Raw genomic sequence first — 20,217 nt, 5'->3', positions numbered from 1 at the left:
TTTTAAGATATATAAGGAACGATAAGATTATTGTTGAGTTCAACATAGGACAACTTCCAAATGTCACTAGAATTAATACAGTAACACTATGTGAGTTCCTGTGTACAGAGTCTGTTTTACTTTTACTTATTTATGTATATAAATAATTGTGAGAGCCAACTAGAAATTGTTAGGTTTTTAATACCGTTTATTATTCACTTCTGTCCAGAAAGCTTTTAATGCATATTTCACAATCACTTTTTTCCAATTAAATGCTATTAAAATTAACTGCCACCCACTATTTTCCTTCGGCATAAAGCTATTAAGAGATATTCATCGAGATTAGAGCAATTAAACAAAATTTAATATAAAACGTTTAACATATTTGTTATTTGTACATTCCCATGAGTTAAGCTTTATCAGTGGATTGGATGCATAATGAAATGCGTTTTATGCCTGAGGATGGAATTATGAGTTAAGACAAAACGGGACTTCCTTCGTACTAGTTGTATTACGGTTAGGCGCGCGTCCGCGGCGGACTCGGAGTGTGTCTGGCCTCAGGAGCGCGCCCGGCCTTACAGTTTCCAGTGACACAGAGAGACGGACCGAGCCGGAGAGAGAAAGAGACCAACCAAAAAAAAAAAGAGGACAGAAAAGAGAAGGACGATGTCGGACCTAGGCGAAGTGCTGATGTCGGTATTGTCCACGATCCGTGTCCCACGGCCCGGGGACAGCGTTCACAAGGAAGAGTGCGCTTTCTCTTTCGCCAGTCCGGTGAGTCCAGTCCATCCATAGTCTTTCCCTCTTGAACCCCGTCTCTGTCTCGTCTGGCCACGTCTTTGTTTCTGTCTTCCCCGCTCCTGCTTTTCCGGGCTATTTCTGTGTGTTTGTCTCTCTTGTCTGTCCCCCCCCGCCGGCCCGCCTTGTCCAAAAATCTCCCCCTCCTTTCCTATCGTCTGAATATCTGTTCACCCGTCTTTCCCAGAACCGCATATCCACCCATTTTCGCGCTGTGTTCTTTCGTTCCAGTGTGTTTCTTTACTTCTTTCTGCCTTCATTTTCTCTCTCTGGGTCTATTTTTGCCCATTTCTGCCTCGTCTGCTCCTACTATCCCTCCACTCCGTCTCTGTTAGGCGGTGTAACTCCCTCGGGTTGACTTGGGAGTAGTGTTGTTTCCTTTCTGTAATTCATATTTGTGTGAGGCGCTTGCTAACATCTGTATCGCCCCTTCCTGACCGAAAAGTTGTGTAGTAGCGTCTGTCAGCTGTTCTGTGTAGACCATTACATGTCTGTGCATGTTCGTGTGCCAGTTTGTGTGTGTGTGTGCAGGTCTGTGTGTGTGTGCCAGTTCGTCTGTGTATCTGCAGGTCTGTGTGTGCCAATTTGTGTCTGCAGGTCTGTATATGTGTGTGTGCCAGTTGGCCAGTCCATTACAACACACCCCTGTAGTCTGAGTCACTGTTTCTGCATGCTCTCCGTCTCCCAATGCAGTATTCATGCACTGTAGTTTCCAGGCTCAGCCAAACAGTGTCCCTGCCAGGTACCATCATCTGACAGATAGGGATTCCCTCTGCCAAACTGTCAGAACGCCAGGAATCGGCCTGTTCCCTCCTTCCTCTTCTGCACAAGCGTGTCTTGAAGGTGTTCCTTGGAGAAATGCACCACAAAAGCTGACCTGTCCATTGCGGGAGAGGTTTGGGTTTAATTGCAAGTCACTCTAGCAGATTTCCAGGCCTTTCAGTGTTGAGCGATCTCCCGCTCAGTAGAAAAGGAAAGCCCTTCAGCTGAAGTCTCCCTTTTATAACGGCTTCATCTAATTCAGAGTCGAGGGGGAGTCTGTCCCAGCAAGCAAGGGGCACAAGGCAGGGTCCACCCTGGACAGGACGCCAGTCCATCACAGGGAACACACACTTACGCCAGGGCCAAGTTATCCCAGAATCCAATTAACTCACCAGCATGTCTTTGGACTGAGGGAAATCAGATCCCCTTGAGGAAGCCCATGTGAACCCAGAGAGAACGCGCAAACTCCCCACATACAGTACCCCGGGAATTGAACCTAGGGCCCCAGCACCGCAAGATAGCGACGCTAATCTCTGTGCTACTGTTAGACAATGTCTTTGGACCGAGAGAGAATACCCACATTAATATGCATCTGCTTCTGGCTCTGTTCCCGAGCTGAGCCAAACTTACTATGACTAAAACATGCTTCAAATGCTCGGGTGCTGACCGGCCACTGCTCCAGCTCCACAGAGCCCTGCAGGCGAGTCAGCACCAATTGGAGGGGGCGGAGCATTTTCTCCTTGACATCACCGCAAGTGATGACATCACCGCAGAGGGGTCCCTTTCGAGTGTTTCTGGACACAGCTCGATGAGTTCCTGGAATCCATCAGCCCCTAACTACCACGCGCTCTAGATGAGCCGAGAGGCCTCCTCTGGCTTGCGGTCGGTCTCACCACCCTCGCTCTCGCTATCTCTCTCCCTCCCAGGACAGCGAGGGGGGCCTGTACGTGTGCATGAACACCTTCCTGGGCTTCGGTGCTCAGTTTGTGGAGAGACACTATCGCCGGACCGGCCAGAGAGCCTTCCTCCACATCAAGAGGACGCGCCGGCCACAGGTACGCCCCCATCTGTCATCTGTCATAATAATAATAATCCTTACACTTCTATAGCTCTTTACTGGACACTCCACTCAAAGCGCTTTACAGGTAATGGGGATCCCCTCCACCACCACCAGTGTGCAGCCCCACCTGGATGATGCGACGGCAGCCATAGTGCGCCAGAACGCTCCCCACACACCAGCTCTCAGTGGGGAGGAGAGCAGAGTGATGAAGCCAGTTCAGAGATGGGGATTATTAGGAGGCCATGATTGGTAAAGGCCAGGGGGAAATTTGGCCAGGACACCGGGGTAACACCCCTACTCTTTCCAAGAAACACCCAGGGATTTTTAATGACCACAGAGAGTCAGGACCTCGGTTTAACGTCTCATCCGAAGGAGGGCGACTTTTTTATTTCCAGCTGGGGGCTACACGTGTCCTGTGAAGCGCTTGGAATGGCGTGTCCAGAAAAGCGTTGTATAATTGTAAGGAATTGTTTTATGTTATTAAGTTTGTGGATGTGCACCGCCATGCCGGGCCCCCAGCCTCTGGTACAAGTACTAGGGCTGCCCGACCTCTTGGTGATGGGGTGACTAGCACCCCTCTGGCCCCAGTGCTCGGTGTATCTCTCTATACAGACATCTCCTGCTGTCAGGGCCTGGCAAGCACACATGGAGTTTCTTCTCCTAGAAAGGATCGTGCTGCTGCTTCAGGGATTTTATTTTTTTACCGGGCTTGCATGTAATCGTCCGTTATTTTCGTTTTTTGTCCTTGCCCCTCATGGGAATACATTCCGTATTGCCCCAGGGTAAGTGTTTTCTGACCTTCTGTCAATGTTGTTGGCTCGCAGAAGGAAGAGGAGAACGGATCGGGGGCGGGCGACCCTCCGAAGAAGAAGCCCACCCGACTGGCGATTGGTGAGCTCGTGGCGGGGGCCTGACGAGGCTCCGTGTTCGTCTCCTGTGGGCAATTGCTGGGCAAAAGAGGCAGCAGAGTCTGCGGATCAGCCCCTGCCCGTCAGGAAATCCACTAGCCAGTTGCAGATAGAGTTGCATTAGCCCAGATTCCTGAGTTTTAGGACCAGCTTGGTGGGAACAATTGTGTTGAAAGCCAAGATGTAATCTATAAATATAAATAGTCTGTATAAATCTGTGTTTCTTAGGTGTGTTTGTAGTGTCTATATTAGAATCTGTTTTGATCTATTGTGTTAGATGTCTCTCTAGGGTCTATATTAGAGTCTCTATTGATCTGTGTGTGTGAGGTGTGTCTCTAGTGTCTATATTAGGGTCTGTATTAATCTCTCTGTGTATTAGTGCCTATAATTGGGTCTGTATTTCTGTGTTAAGTGTGTCTATATTAGGATCTGTATTAATCTCTGTGTTAATTGTGTTTCTAAGGTCTGTATGAGGGTGTGTTTTAATGTCTCTGTGATAGCTGACTTCCGAAGAGGTATGTTAAATTCTGAATTAATTCATCTTCCTTTTGCTCAGGAATCGAAGGAGGCTTTGACGTGTCTGAGCAGGATCAGTACGACCAGGAAGTGAAAGTTGTTATCTTTCCTGAGAGACTGGAAGTGACCTCAGAAGACCTGGCCAACATGCCTGATGTTGTCCGCGAGAGGGTGAGGATTTTGGAAGATGCTCACACATGGCTTTTTGAAGTTTACCTGCTTAACTCTTTTTCCTTGCCATGGAGAGTGTACAATGTGTATTTTGGACATTTAGGTAATTCCAATGATTTATTCAGTCTTATTTGAAGGAAATAGTAATCATCATAATAAATTGGTAACGCTTATATAGCGCTTTTCTGGACACTCCACTCAAAGTAATGGGGAATCCCACCTCCACCACCAGTGTGCAGCCCCACCTGAATGATGCTCCAGTCCTCTCCCCACACACCAGTTCTCACTGGGGAGGAGAGCAGAGTGATGAAGCCAGTTCATAGATGGGGATTATTGGGAGGCCATGATTGGTAAAGGCCAATGGGAAATTTGGTCAGGACGCCATTGTAACACCCCTGCTGTTTTTGAGAAACACCCTAGAATTTTTAATGACCACAGAGAGTCAGGACCTCAAATTTACATCTCATTTGAAGGATGGGGCCTTTTTACAGAATAGTGTCCCCATCACTATGCTGGGGTATTAGGACCCACACAGACTGAGCGCCTCCTGCTGGCCCCACTAACACCTCTTCCATCAGCAGCCTTAGCTTTCCCAAGAGTCTCCCATCCAGATACTGACCAGGCTCACACCTGCTGAGCTCCAGTGGGGCTGCCAGCTGTGAGCTGCAGGGTGATATGGTTTCATTTATTCATCTGGTTTTTAAGCAGTCAATTAAGGCTTTCCAAAATGAGTTATTACTCTGTTTTGACTCTTGATCCTTGAAAGCATTTAAAGAAGCTTAATACTTCTGAAATATTCTAAACATGTATCTTGTTCTTAACTTGATGTTTGGGTCCTCTTCTAAAATATAACTCCTGGTTCTGTTACTAAGTCTGAACTTGCCCCATGCTTCGTCATTCATTGTTTAATAAAGCTGTGGAAAAGCGGCATTCTGGTACATGTAGTTTTTTTTAATAGCAACGATGGGGTTTGTGGGAGTTGTAGTCTGCTGTGAGGTCAGTGTAACTTGAGTCTCTGTCACTGGTTGGTAATGTGTGGTAGCATCCTGCAATCCAGGTATCTATTAACTCTCTGCTTTTTTCTCTCAGGTGTCCCTCTCCATGGCAGGGGTTCTCTCAGCAGACTCTGCGTCACACAATCTCCAGGTGCAGCAGTGGGATGGGGAGGTCAGGCAGGTGTCCAAACACGCGGCCGACCTCAAGCAGCTTGACAACGGGGTGAAAATCCCCCCCTGGTCAGTCTTTGTACTTGACTGTGTGTCTCCTGTCCCTGCACGCTTGTCTCCTATTGCTGGACTGTGTGTCTCCTGTCCCTGCACGCTTGTCTCCTCTTGCTGGACTGTGTGTCTCCTGGCCCTGCACGCTTGTCTCCTATCTGAAATGCTTTGTAGCTGCTAGAGAAGGGAGGGCCTCTCTCTGTGTGCAGGAGGTTTCTCTACAGCACCTGCATTGAGATTAAGTGTCCTAATTCACTGCAGAGTTTCAGTCAATATTATGTTGTTTAGTGACCGGTATGCTAGTCTTCTCTCAGTCAGTGAATTTTGTGTCTGTTACCTACAATGCTGTGCCCCGGGTCAGTGGCCAGTGCGCTTATTACCCACAATGCCATTCTCTGGGTGAGTGGCCAGTGTGTCTCTTACCCACAATGCCATTCTCTGGGTGAGTGGCCAGTGTGTCTCTTACCCACAATGCCATTCTCTGGGTGAGTGGCCAGTGTGTCTCTTACCCACAATGCCATTCTCTGGGTGAGTGGCCAGTGTGTCTCTTACCCACAATGCCATTCTCTGGGTGATTGGCCAGTGTGTCTCTTACCCACAATGCCATTCTCTGGGTGATTGGCCTGTGTGTCTCTTACCCACAATGCCATTCTCTGGGTGATTGGCCAGTGTGTCTCTTACCCACAATGCCATTCTCTGGGTGATTGGCCTGTGTGTCTCTTACCCACAATGCCATTCTCTGGGTGAGTGGCCTGTGTGTCTCTTACCCACAATGCTGTTCTCTGGGTCAGTGGCTGGCGCTGTGAGAACTGTGACTTGCGGGAGAACCTGTGGTTGAACCTGACGGACGGGAAGGTGTTCTGTGGGCGGCGGTACTTCGACGGCTCCGGGGGCAATAACCACGCCCTGCTGCACTACCAGCAGACTAACTACCCGCTGGCCGTCAAGCTGGGCACCATCACCCCGGACGGGGCAGGTGAGCTGGCTTCCCTCCTGTGTCCTTCGGCCAACATCTCATTTCTCATGTTCAAGTGCCTCAAGCCTCATGGCCATGAATGATGACACCCAGGGCTTTTTCACCACCAGCCTCTCCTGTCTCACGCTTTCCCAGTTTGTATTCCTAGTTTGTTTTTGCCGCCTGCATACAGGATTCTGGCCTTGGCACCATTAAAACGTCCCCTGCCCGATGTTCGCCCCCAGTCTTTGGATTTTATTTAAGATTGTCAGTTTAAATTTATTTCATCTATGAATGCGCAGGTGCTGTTATAGTCATTGTCAGTTTGGGTGTGTTTATTTTAGAAGTAGCGAATTGGTGCCTTTGAGAGGAAGTTTAGTTTAATAAGTGCAAATAACGATGTTGCCAAATATTGATGGAAACCAAGAAAAAATGCCCCAGGAGCAGAATCACAAATTAAAAGCAGTAATTTAAGGGCTTTTTGAACAGCCTCTTCTCCTATCTTGCCTGTCTTCTGTCAATAACCAGTAGCAAAGCCCAGGTCCTTTCACTCTGAACACCCTGCTCTCTCTTTCTAAGTAGTCATTATCATCATTATTGGATCTCGTTAATAGATGTGTATTCGTATGAAGAGGATGAGATGGTTCTAGACCCCAAGCTTCCCGAACACCTGGCCCACTGGGGGATAGACATGATGACCATGGAGAAGGTGTGTCCACACTGCCTGTACTCGACATCAGTCTTGTCCCTGTCCTGTGTCCACTCTGCCTGTACTCGACATCAGTCCTGTCCCTGTCCTGTGTCCGCACTGCCTGTACTGTACAATGATCAGTCCTGTCCCTGTCCTGTGTCCACACTGCCTGTAAGCTACAATGATCAATCATCAGTTTTGTCTGTTTGGGTGTCTTGGATGCCTGATAACACACTTTGTGACCCTGAGCAGGAGTAGAGTCCGTCACTGTGGACCGAGGGGATGTGTTTCTCAGAGCACAGAGTTTGGCGTCTGGGCTGTGTGCGTCACATCTCGCTGCCTCTTGCTCTCCCTCCTGCCCAGACCGAGCGCACCATGACCGAGCTGGAGATCGCCGTGAACCAGCGGCTGGGCGAGTGGGAGGTCATCCAGGAGTCCGGCACGACCTTACGACCCCTGATTGGCCCGGGGTTGACGGGGATGCGGAACCTTGGCAACAGTTGCTACCTGAACTCGGTGATGCAGGTCATCTTCACTGTGCCCGACTTCCAGAACAAGTGAGTAGTTTTACCCCCTGCGCCTCGGTGGCTGTGCCGTACGCCTGCGGCGAACGTGAGGTGACCCCTACCTGTCCTCTCTTCCCAGGTACGTTTCCAACATTGAGAAGATTTTCAACGACGCTCCAAGCGATCCCACCCAGGATTTCAAAACACAAGTGTGAGTTTGCCGCTGTTGATGCTGTTAATGTTTTTGCCTAGGTCCACGCAGTAGATCCACGATTGTGATTGAGGATCCCTGCTGCAGTAGATCCACGATTGTGATTGAGGATCCCTGCTGCAGTAGATCCACGATTGTGATTGAGGATCCCTGCTGCAGTAGATCCTCGATTGTGATTGAGGATCCCTGCTGCACTAGATTATTCCACGATTGTGATTGAGGATCCCTGCTGCACTAGATTATTCCACGATTGTGATTGAGGATCCCTGCTGCACTATTTTATTCCATGATTCCCATTGTAAAATCCCTGATACAGTTGATCCATGTCTCTGATTGAGAAACACTCCTCCAGTAGAGATCCACGATTCCGATTGAGGATCCCTACTCCAGTAGATCCGTCTCTCTGTCCCACAGTACTGACTGGCTGGACACTACAGTACATTAACCCCTCTCTCTCTCAGTGCAGTGTTAATGTACTCGAGTGTCCAGTCAGTCAGTGTGTCTGTATTAACCTCTCTCTCTTAGTGCTAAGCTGGGGTATGGGCTGCTGTCAGGTGAATATTCAAAACCTGCCCCTGATCCAGGAGAGGACCCCAGTGTGACCCCTGAGCCCAAGGTATGTAGCTCGCCTCTCATGGGGGAGGGGGTCTGTGTTTCTCCTGTATGTTAGTGTAATATTTAACCTTATTTATCCACTTTAAAATATTCTAAAAAAGTAAAAATGTTTTAGTCATTCCTTACTGGTATATGTACTAGATTGACATTAACAGTAGTAATATAGCGTGAGGAATTAAAAATGCTACAGATCAGTGTTGGAAACAGGGGCAACTGTCATGTTTTTAATGCCTCGTATATACAAGTAATACTTGTACAGCTATTATGGTTATTAATAAGAATTCATTTTATCCCAATGTTAATGTTCTATCATGACGTTGGTTTCCAGGGTGACCAGGTGGGGATTGCTCCACGGATGTTCAAGGCTCTGATTGGCCGAGGGCACCCCGAGTTCTCCACCAATCGGCAACAAGATGCCCAGGAGTTCCTGCTGCACTTCATCAACATGGTGGAGGTCTGTTTGTGTCTTTGTGTCTGTTCATCATCATAGTGGAGGTCTGGCTGGGTCTCAGTTCACCATCATGGTGGAGATCAGGCTCTGTCTCAGTGTCTCTTCACCATCATGGTGGAGATCAGGCTCTGTCTCAGTGTCTCTTCACCATCATGCTGGAGATCTGGCTCTGTCTCAGGGTCTCTTCACCATCATGGTGGAGATCAGGCTCTGTCTCAGTGTCTCTTCACCATCATGGTGGAGTTCCGGCTCTGTCTCAGTGTCTCTTCACCATCATGGTGGAGATCCGGCTCTGTCTCAGTGTCTCTTCACCATCATGGTGGAGATCCGGCTCTGTCTCAGTGTCTCTTCACCATCATGGTGGAGATCCGGCTCTGTCTCAGTGTCTCTTCACCATCATGGTGGAGATCCGGCTCTGTCTCAGTGTCTCTTCACCATCATGGTGGAGATCCGGCTCTGTCTCAGTGTCTCTTCACCATCATGGTGGAGATCCGGCTCTGTCTCAGTGTCTCTTCACCATCATGGTGGAGATCAGGCTGGGTCTCAGGGTCTCATCACCATCATGCTGGAGATCAGGCTCTGTCTCAGTGTCTCTTCACCATCATGGTGGAGATCTGGCTCTGTCTCAGTGTCTCTTCACCATCATGCTGGAGATCAGGCTGGGTCTCAGTTCATCATCATGGTGGAGGCCTGGTTCTGTCTTAGTGTCTCTTCCTCATCATGGTAGAGATCTGCCTGTAGCTCTGTGTCTCAGTGTCTCTTCACCAGGATGGCTTCAGTCGGTCAACACCCTGTCTCCTTCTCTCTTAGAGAAACTGCCGCTCCAGTGATAACCCAACAGAGGCATATCGTTTCCTGATGGAGGAGAGGATCGTGTGTCAGCAGTCCCAGAGAGTCAAATACACCCAAAGAGTTGACTACATACTGCAGCTGCCAGTGCCTATGGAGCACGCCACTAATACAGGTAAACTACACCTCCCATCATCCACCTGGGCCAAGCTCCTGCCTCTCCTTATGGAGCTGCTGAGCAAGAGGCAGATGAGACTTGTAGTTTCAGAAAGGTGCGCACACTGCTCCTTCTTTGTCCTATCAACCTGCTGTGGGTTGTGGATTGAGGTTGAGGACCTGGGGTGCTGTCTGTGTGGGGTTTGTACGTTCTCCCCATGTTCTTGTGGGGATTCCTCTAGGTGCTCTAGTTTCCTTCCACAGTCCAAAGACATGCTGGTAAATTAATTGGCTTCTAGGAAAATTGGTGCTGGTGTGATTGAGTGTGTCTGTGTGTGTCCATGCAGTGGATTGGTGTCCCATCCAGGGTGTACCCTGCCTTGCACCCATTGCTTGCTGGGATAGGCTCTGGGTCTCCTGTGACCCTGTACTGGATAAAGCAGTTAGAAAACACATGGATGTTGAAAATGGAGTCTGTGAGCTCCAGTCCAGGTCTGAGGTAGAAGTCTTTTGTTAAATTGTCAAAGGAAGTTAATAATAATAAATAATAACTATAATCATTGCTTACACTTATATAGCTCTTTTCTGGACACTCCACTCAAAATGCTTTACAGGTAATGGGGATCCCCTCCACCACCACCCCCAGTGTGCAGCCCCACCTGGATGATGCTCCAGTCCTCTCCCCCACACACCAGCTCTCAGTGGGGAGGAGAGCAGAGTGATGAAGCCAGTTCAGAGAGGGGGGTTATTAGGAGGCCATGATGAGTAAAACCCAGGGGGAAGTTTGCCCAGGACACCGGGGTTACACCCCTACTCTTTTTGAGAAACACTCTGGGATCTTTAATGACCACAGAGAGTCAGGACCTCGGTTTTAAGTCTCAACTGAAGGACGGCGCCTTTTTGCAGTATAGTGTCCCCGTCACTATACTGGGGCATCAGGACCCACACAGACTGCAGGGTGAGCGCCCCCTCCTGGCCCCACTAACACCTCTTCCAGCAGCAGCCTCAGCTCTCCCAGGAGTCTCCCATCCAGGTACTGGCCAGGCTCACACCTGCTGAGCTTCAGTGAGGCTGCCAGTTGTAAGTGGCAGGGTGTTATGGCTGCTGGCCAAGTTGTCTCTCTTTGTTAGTTCTTGGCCATACCTGGCCTCTGGTATTGTCTACCAGTGCAGGGCTGTTGCGTACAGGAGGTATAATTATGAGCTATAAATAGAAAATGGGAAAAACTGAGCTAGAACAGGCTAATTTCTGGACAAGTTTGAATGTGACTCATCCTGTTTATGTTGACAGGTCATTTACATCTTCTAGACAATGTTGAGAATCTATATAAATATCAATAAAATGGTAGGATATTAGGATAGTGGTAGAAAGTGGTCTACCAGTGGTGAAACTGGTCAAAAAGTGTCCAGTTCAAATAAGGGGGGGGGGGGGGGGTATAAAATTGCACTACACTCACAGGTGGAAGGAACTGAACTTGTCAGTCTTCAGTCTAACAGAGCCAAAACCCCATCAAACCCCTCAAAGGGGAAAAATAGTCAACCCAGCAGACGTCTCCAGAAAAAAACCGAGAACCACGCCCCAGAGTTCACAAGCGGAAACGGGGTGAAGGTGCGTTTGTAACAGGAGGCACTTCGTTTTACGCCAAGGGTTGTGGGAGTTGACGACAAGCTACCCAGCCAGCTTGCTGAAGCTGGTTGCCTTGGTTTCTGTCAAGAACAATGGCTGGATGGTCATTTAAGTCCGATTGACCAAACAGCTGGGTGTGAGCGTTCCTGTGTCCTAACGGCATGTTGATTGAAGCAGTAGGAAGTGTGGTGGTCTTCTTAAAGCCAGGTTCAGGTATATAGTTCACACTTGAACCTGATCATGCCTCTCCCGGTCCTTGGTGGGGTCACCTGGAGCCGTGCACGAAGCAGCACCGCCGGGATACATGGCGGCGATTAACCTGCTCTCCCCTCTCCCCCTCAGAGGAGCTGCAGGAGTACGAGCGAAGGCGCCGGGAGGCCGAGGAGACTCTCTCCCCGCCCCCCCCCGCCGTCCGCGCCGTCGTGCCTTTCTCCGTGTGCCTGGCGGCGTTTTCCGAGCCCGAGACCCTGGAGGAGTTCTGGAGCTCGGCCCTGCAGGCCAAGAGCACCGCCAGCAAGTGAGACCACAGCCTGCAGCGTGTGCGTGTGCGTGTGCGTGTGCGTGTGCGTGTGCGTGTGCGTGTGCGTGTGCGTGTGCGTGTGCGTGTGCGTGTGCGTGTGCGTGTGCGTGTGCGTGTGCGTGTGCGTGTGCGTGATACACTATACTCCAGGGGAAGAGCTGTAGTATATACAGTATGATACACTATACTCCAGGGGAAGAGCTGTAGTATATACAGTATGATACACTATACTCCAGGGGAAGAGCTGTAGTATATACAGTATGATACACTATACTCCAGGGGAAGAGCTGTAGTATATACAGTATGATACACTATGCTCCAGGGGAAGAGCTGTAGTATATACAGTATGATACACTATGCTCCAGGGGAAGAGCTGTAGTATATACAGTATGATACACTATACTCCAGGAAAGAGCTGTAGTATATACAGTATGATACACTATGCTCCAGGGGAAGAGCTGTAGTATATACAGTATGATACACTATACTCCAGGAAAGAGCTGTAGTATATACAGTATGATACACTATACTTGTAGTATATACAGTATGATACACTATACTCCAGGGAAGAGCTGTAGTATATACAGTATGATACACTATACTCCAGGAAAGAGCTGTAGTATATACAGTATGATACACTATGCTCCAGGGGAAGAGCTGTAGTATATACAGTATGATACACTATACTCCAGGAAAGAGCTGTAGTATATACAGTATGATACACTATGCTCCAGGGGAAGAGCTGTAGTATATACAGTATGATACACTATACTCCAGGAAAGAGCTGTAGTATATACAGTATGATACACTATACTCCAGGGGAAGAGCTGTAGTATATACAGTATGATACACTATACTCCAGGGAAGATCTGTAGTATATACAGTATGATACACTATACTCCAGGGGAAGAGCTGTAGTATATCTAATATGATACACTATACTCCAGGGGAAGGTCTGTCCTATGTACACTGTTAAACAGTATATCTTGTTAGAAGGATTGTACATTATAAAATTGAGGTTATAAATTAAGAGATGATACAGTTCATTTACTGTAGGGAAATGCCACATGTTATGGGCGGATCGGTGGCTCTGTGGCTCAGGATCTGTGCCTGTGGTTGGAAGGTTGCCGGTTCAAATCCCGCGGCCGGCAGAGGAATCCTACTCCGTTGGGCCCCTGAGCAAGGCCCTTAACCCCAACTGCTCCAGGGGCGCCGTACAATGGCAGACCCTGCGCTCTGACCCCAAGCTTCTCTCCCTGTCTGTGTGTCTGTGTCTCCCTGGAGAAAAGCTGGGGTAGGCGAAAAGACGCATTCCTAATGCAAGAAATTGTATAGGGCTAATAAAGAAACATTACATTAACATTACATTACATTATTTATATCAAAAGTCTAAGATCACTAATATAGACATAATTTAAAGTTTCTGCATCCAATCAGCAGTACTCATCTGAAGTTTCACTGAAGTTACAGGTCGGCCTTTGATTCTAGATCAGTCTCTCATTCCCACGCTGTATCTCGTCTGTAGTCCTGCTGTGGCCCATAACCACTCCGTCGTCGGCAGTCTGATCAGCGGTTTCTCTCCCCCACAGGACAACTCGCTTCGCCTCCTTCCCTGACCATCTGGTCATTCAGATCAAGAAGTTCACGTTTGGCCTGGACTGGGTGCCCAAGAAGCTGGGTGTGTTCCTGTTACTTCTTCTGCTAGCACTAGAAGCATTGCGTTAGTAGTGGTGGAGGTTTAATAGCGGTGGTGACCTAATTTGTTTTAATTACTGTGAGCTGTAGTTCTCCTGTGTTCATACAGAGGTGTCATCCATTTGTGTTATTATACTATTATCATCAGTCTTTTAAACAATCATTACTACCCTCTGATGTCACTATTTATCATTATCACTGCCTGAAGTTTCTGTTAATGATCATATTTCGTAGTATTTAGCATTATCACCCGTCAATAGTCCAATCAGTAGACCAATAGCATGGGTTTGTGTGTTTATAGCTATTATTAGTGACGCGACGGACTGTGTTGTCTTTGCCAGACGTCAGTATTGATGTTCCGGACTCGCTGGATCTGAGCGCGCTCCGGGGGGCGGGGCTGCAGCCCGGGGAGGAGGAGCTGCCTGACCTGGCCCCGCCCCCGCTCGTGACCCCTGACGTGGAGGTGAAAGGTATCCCGGGGGGTTTCCACGGCAACGAGGAGGACGACTCGCTCTGCTCTCCGCTGCTGTGTCAGTCTGTCTTTTCCTCTTCCTGTTTGCCTGCCTCTGTCCTTTCCCGTCTCCCTCGACCTCTGTAGCGCCGGTTTCCCTCGGTCAGTCCATTCATCCGTCTCTGTCTCGTTTTTGTCTTCGATGTCATCTTGAATCCGTTTGTCCTCTTTATCTCACTCTGATGTGTCCGTTTTTCTGTCTCGGCACTCCATCATTGTCTTGTTCTGCGTTTTCCCCGTCTCTCGCCTCCTTGTAGTGTCCGTGTCCTCCAGTGTCCAATCGGTATCGCTGTCCCCCCCTCTCCCAGTGAATATTAACCCCCTCGTCTCTCTGCCTCAGCCCCCGTGTTAGACGAGTCGACGGTGGGCCAGCTCATCGAGATGGGCTTCCCGATAGAGGCCTGCAGGAAGGCAGTGTATTACACCGGCAACACTGGCATCGACTCGGCCATGAACTGGGTCATGACCCACATGGACGACCCCGGTGAGTCCTTTTTGCACCCGTGTGCCTCCCTGGTGTGTCCATGCCTCCCTCTTTTCTGGGTGTGAGGATCTCAGTGTCGCCTTGCCTTGTTTGCTGTTGCCTTACGGCTGACTCATCTCGGCAGATTTCTCCGCCCCCCTGGTGCTGCCGGGCTCGAGCTCCGCCCCCGGGGGCACGCCCACCTCCCAGACCACGCCCACGGAGTCTGTTTCCGAGGAGCACCTAGCAACCATCATCTCCATGGGCTTCAGCCGCGACCAGGCCTCTCGGGCGCTGAGGGCCACTGTGAGTACAGGGACACACAGCGATCTGGCTCCCAGCTTCCAGTCAATGGGTCTTATAATGTTTAATGGCAATACTGGCAATAATTACAGAATTGCCAAAGTAGTAACCGTTTGCACACTTATTTTAGACTGATTTGATTGAAGTTCTAGGACTAAAATTTGGTATCCCAGTGTATTCTATTATAAGGGCCTTTCGTTGGTAGGTTTTAGCTGCACTTTCAAAAAAGCAAGCAAATTGACTTAACCCAAGTTAATGTTACCCCTAAGTTAGAGATCTTTACTTTATTAGCTAGAGGTGCTTACTAAATATTGAATTTAGGGTGTCTTGGTTTGACTGTTTTGAACGCCAGAGCAAAAACTAAATGTCCCCAATGTATTCTCAACAGGGATCTTTGTTTTTACACATTTCCAGAAGTTATGACAGTGATCAAAGAGTGTTTCAGGGCACCGGATGTAAACCAGTTATAAGATTATATCCCCAGAAGAGTAAAATCTTAATATCTGCTACGTCTTTATTTGAAGTTCAGGTTTATAGCTCTCAGTCGACTTGTGATGTTTCATGTAGGTGTTCTTTCTTAAAAGAGCCTCATCTGGGAGAGCATAAGTACCCAGAGCAACGCCTTCATGTGTACAGGAAGTCAGAACAGTGAAGAGCCAGATTTTAAAAGGCTAACAGATTGTCTGTCCTTCTCCTAAACCCGTCGTGTTCCAAAACTCCGAAAGTCCCAAAACCGGGACTGATAAGAGCCCCCGTGCGCAAGAAGGGAGTGAGCAGCGTGTGTGCCGAGACCTCTGGGATAGAAACGCCAGGACCGCCAGTGGGCGTCGGAGAGATCGTTGTATTTAGTCAGGGTCGTGTCCACTGCTCCACTCATATCATTGGGAGTATCAAAAGGACTACAGAAACCTATTTAAAAACTAAACCAGCAAATGCAAAAAAAAAACCCAACTAAATAGCTGGTTAATTGGAAGTGATCTCATGAAATGCTTGGACCTGCTGCGCTGTCCCCCGTGAGAGACGTATCCCAGTGGTCCTGTTGTTTCCAGGTCTGTTTGCAGTGCGATCTCTTCCAAACGAGCACCGCGAGGCAAGTTGCAGCACACACAAGCGCTGAGACGGTGTGTGGTGTTGCCAAGACTGAGATAGCGTGGCGTCTCTCTCTCTCTGTCTGTCTCAGAGCAACGTGCTCGAGAGGGCGGTGGACTGGATCTTCTCCCACCTGGACGACCTGGACTCCATGGACGTGTCGGAGGGCCGGTCGGCGGCAGACTCGGTCAGCGAGAGGGAGCCCCCCCAGGGACCCCGTGTCCGGGACGGACCAGGGAGTGAGTTCAAGAGGGAGGGAGGGCTGTCGGTGTGGTGTTCAGGGAGGTTCAGTGTGTCTGTGTGGTGTTCAGGGAGGTTCAGTATGTGTGTGTGGTGTTCGGGGAGGTTCAGTGTGTCTAGTGGGTGGTGTACAAGGAGGTTCAGTGTGTCTAGTGTGGGTGGTGTTCAAGGAGGTTCAGTGTATCTAGTGTGTTTGTGGTGTTCAAGGAGGTGCAGTGGGTGTGTGTGTGGTGTTCAAGCAGGGTCAGTGTGTGTGTGGTTTTCAAGGAGGTTCAGTATGTGTGGTGTGTGTGTGTGGTGTTCAGGGAGGTTCAGTGTGTCTAGTGGGTGGTGTTCAGGGAGGTTCATTGTGTCTAGTGTGGGTGGTGTTCAAGGAGGTTCATTGTGTCTAGTGTGGGTGGTGTTCAAGGAGGTTCATTGTGTCTAGTGTGGGTGGTGTTCAAGGAGGTTCATTGTGTCTAGTGTGGGTGGTGTTCAAGGAGGTTCAGTGTGTCTAGTGTGTGTGGTGTTCAAGGAGGTTCAGTGTGTCTAGTGTGTGGTGTTCAAGGAGGTTCAGTGTGTCTAGTGTGTGGTGTTCAAGCAGGGTCAGTGTGTGTGTGGTTTTCAAGGAGGGTAAGTGTGTGTGGTGTGTGTGTTGTGTGGTGTTCAAGGAGGTTCAGTGTGTCTAGTGGGTGGTGATCAAGGAGGTTCAGTGTGTCTAGTGTGTGTGGTGTTCAGGGAGGCTTAGTATGTGTAGTGTTTGTGGTGTTCAAGGATTTGCAGTGTGTGAAGTGTGTGTGTGTGAGCTATCTTTTTCACATCAGTGCATCTGCTTCCAGTTCTGAAAGGTGTAAAAAAGAAGCGATTACTTCTGTTTTAATTCAGTTCGGTGGCTTTTTTCAGCCTTGGCAGTGTGCACACAGACTCTGCTGTAGAGCATGTGTGTCATATCGGCACCTATATCCCCCTTGACGCTCACCTGTCTCTCTGCCTTTTCCTCTCAGAGTATGAGCTCTTCGCCTTCATCAGCCACATGGGCAGCAGCACGATGTGTGGACACTACGTCTGTCACATCAAGAAAAACGACCAGTGAGTAAATCACTTGTTTCTTCGTTCTTGCCTCGCGATGCTCAGGGCACGGCTCTTGGGGCTCACACAGCTCTGTTTGTGAGACTCTTCATGACAATCCCTGCTTATTTCAGTAAAGCCTGATGGGGGTTCAGTCTACTTTGTCAAGTGAAGGTGTTAATAATAATAATAATTAATAATAATTGCTTACACTTATATAGCGCTTTTCTGGACAATCTGGACAATCCAAGCTCTTTACAGGTCATGGGGATCCCCTCCACCACCCCCAGTGTGCAGCCCCACCTGGATGATGCGACGGCAGCCATAGTGCGCCAGAACGCTCACCACACATCAGCTCTCAGTGGGGAGGAGAGCAATGAAGCCAATTCATAGATGGGGATTATTAGGAGGCCATGACTGGTAAAGGCCAGGGGGAAATTTGGCCAGGACACTGGGGTAACACCCCTACTCTTTTTGAGAAACGTCCTGGGATTTTTAATGACCACAGAGAGTCAGGACCTCGGTTTTACGTCTCATCTGAAGGACGGCGCCTGTTTACAGTATAGTGTCCCCGTCACTATACTGGGGCATTAGGACCCACACAGACCGCAGGGTGAGCGCCCCCTGCTGGCCCCACTAACACCTCTTCCAGCAGCAAGCTTAGTTTTTCCCAGGAGGTCTCCCATCCAGGTACTGACCAGGCTCACACCTGCTGAACTCCAGTGGGGCTGCCAGTTGTGAGTTGCAGGGTGATATGGTGTTGTCAGGAGACTCCTTTAAAGAAGCGAGCCGCCCTGGAAGTCGAGGTTTTCCAGACAAATTGTTTGGATATGTAGGTAAAACAGTGCGAATCAAAGCATGTTATGTTGCAGTTGTCAGACCTTTGAGATTTGTACAATTTTGGTCACCACATTACAAAAAGATATTTTGGCTCTGTAATAAGTCCAGAGAAATACATCCCAGAGGTTTATGGGAATGTCCCAACACTAACAGGCTCAAGAAATGAACCTTTTAGTCTAGTAGAAGTTTTCAAACAGTGGCCTTCAGAAGCAACAGTGAAACACCACCCCAAGGACACAAGTTGACGATGGACTTTTACAAAAGCTGTAGGGAAGTGCAGTTAAAGCAGGAGGCACTTCTTTTACGCAAAGAGTTGTGGGAGTCTGGAACAAGCTTCCCAGCCCCACTGGCAAAGTCGACTAACCAAACGGTCAGGTCTAACCTTATAAACACAGGAGTGACTTAATAAAGTGTGTCGGCCATCTCTAGTTAAGACCGCCTGCTGCAGAGTGAGTCCGAATTTGCTCCAATAAGGCGTTGTACAGTTCAGGCAATTCTGTGAATTCAGGCAAGTTCAGATTCTTTCTGGAAAACCATACTCCCATGATGCTTTGAGGTAAAGAGACATTGTCAAAGTATTGCGTAGTGATTATTGGCACCCAAATATCTTCTGTCTACACTGACATTGGTCATTTTAACTGTGGTCTTGGTAAGGTCACCCCTTGTGTAATTGCAATATTGATTTTCCGATGGTGTCTGTTGTTTCTGTGTCGTGTAGGTGGGTGATCTTTAACGACCAGAAAGTCTGTGCGTCGGAAAAACCGCCCAAAGACCTGGGCTACCTATATTTCTACAGGAGAGTGACGGAGTAAAGAGAGACAGGGGGAGGAGAGGAGGCTGGGAAATACACTGTACATACACGGCACTCAAGAAAGAGAGGGGGGCGAGAGAGAGGTTCAGGGGTTACTGAGCTCTGAGTGGTAAAACGTCAAATATAAACACCGATCGCTCTGTGTGCACGAGTATTAACATCCTGTGCTCTTTGTTTGATCTGTTGAGCCCCGGAGCTCAGTTTGTAATAAATAAAAGAAGTCTTGAGAAAATCAGAAGCCTGAGGAAAGGAGTATTCCCTGTAGTTGTGGAAATGGCGCGATTGGTGATATTTAATGTTTTCTGATGTAAATGCCCATTAAACAGCATTATGAAGAGAGGTGATAATACACTGTACATGTCTAGCACTAGAGAGATGTAAAGGGAGTGGAGGTGAAAGGGTTAATAACCTGCACACCCCATTTAATAGAGAGGAGTTCACGCACTCCTGGAACCCCTGAAAGCACTGGGGAGAGATGTTAGTTCACTGTTTACAAAGACGCATGACTACTGAGAAACAACAGGGAGAGACGTGGGTTAATGTGGATCCAAACTCATTCTGTGAAAATTGAGGCGGAATTTCTCTGCAGTTTCCGAACAAACCTTGCTGCGCTGGAAGACACTGGCTCTCTGTCGCTCCCACTCTCTCTCGGTCTCGCCAATTACCCACAGTCCTCTGGCCTCGCGCCCTCCGACCCCTTCTCACCTTCCTTGCCTCTCCACCTCTGTGACATCATCTCCTGCCTCGACCAATTACGTCCCTCGGCTACCCTGGCTCCCGCCCACTCCAGGTTGTAAGACCACATGCTTGGCAGCTCAGAATGTTTAAAGTTAACAACAAAAGAGCAAATCAACATCAATTGAAATAAAAAAAGACTTATTAAGTAATTACAATAATAAGTGCAAGTGTTCCTCTGCATAACGAAGCAGTTCTCTGAGAAAAGGAAATGTTAACTGAGTTTTTCTTGCAAGACCATTAAAGATGAGGAGTGGATTAAACCTCAGCAGAGCTGAAGATTGAGTTTGTTCTGTGTGTGAACGTATGCAGTCCTGCCCTGCTCATGTATACGGTAATATAGCTGTGGTAAGTGTGACCGACAGTGTTTTTACTTTAGAGTGCTACCTTAACCCTTTCTGAATAGATTGAGGTGATAAAAGCTTTGGGTTTCTGTTAAAAACATATATACAGTCCCCTTTGAAAATACTGGGACAGTAAAGTCAGACATCTTATTTGTTCTTGACAGCCATGCAATTTGTATTTGTTATCACAAGAGTATGAATTTTAAAT

At 48.5% G+C, this 20,217-nt stretch overlaps 1 protein-coding gene across 2 annotated transcripts; it reads left to right on the top strand.

Moving 5' to 3' along the window:
• The first annotated feature begins 289 nt into the window (after positions 1 to 289).
• usp5 (ubiquitin specific peptidase 5 (isopeptidase T)) lies at positions 290 to 19,933 on the top strand. 2 transcript variants are annotated; one of them, XM_069183053.1, is made up of 20 exons: positions 290 to 753; positions 2,466 to 2,594; positions 3,424 to 3,490; positions 4,064 to 4,194; positions 5,284 to 5,429; positions 6,203 to 6,387; positions 6,981 to 7,075; positions 7,421 to 7,614; positions 7,703 to 7,774; positions 8,300 to 8,390; positions 8,718 to 8,843; positions 9,651 to 9,804; positions 11,754 to 11,928; positions 13,521 to 13,609; positions 13,968 to 14,156; positions 14,478 to 14,621; positions 14,746 to 14,906; positions 16,084 to 16,231; positions 17,216 to 17,300; positions 18,838 to 19,933. In XM_069183053.1, the coding sequence occupies exons 1-20, from the start codon at positions 646 to 648 to the stop codon at positions 18,929 to 18,931; spliced, it is 2,583 nt and encodes an 860-aa protein (XP_069039154.1). In that variant the 5' UTR covers positions 290 to 645; the 3' UTR covers positions 18,932 to 19,933. The 2 variants fall into 2 exon arrangements, with proteins under 2 accessions (XP_069039154.1, XP_069039155.1); XM_069183054.1 differs by having other exon boundaries at positions 296 to 753; positions 13,968 to 14,096.
• The last annotated feature ends 284 nt before the right edge of the window (positions 19,934 to 20,217 follow it).

Source organism: Lepisosteus oculatus, chromosome 23 (assembly GCF_040954835.1).
Source record: "Lepisosteus oculatus isolate fLepOcu1 chromosome 23, fLepOcu1.hap2, whole genome shotgun sequence".
NCBI lineage: Eukaryota > Metazoa > Chordata > Actinopteri > Semionotiformes > Lepisosteidae > Lepisosteus > Lepisosteus oculatus.
This window is presented reverse-complemented; position numbering and strand designations above follow the sequence as displayed.

Excerpts from the sequence above, each read along its gene's own strand:
- usp5 (XM_069183053.1), top strand. The coding sequence starts at position 646 with ATGTCGGACCTAGGCGAAGTGCTGATGTCGGTATTGTCCACGATCCGT. Across the intron at positions 8,844-9,650 it reads ACTTCATCAACATGGTGGAG|AGAAACTGCCGCTCCAGTGA; the intron begins GTCTGTTTGTGT and ends CTTCTCTCTTAG. Across the intron at positions 16,232-17,215 it reads TGTCCGGGACGGACCAGGGA|AGTATGAGCTCTTCGCCTTC; the intron begins GTGAGTTCAAGA and ends TTTTCCTCTCAG.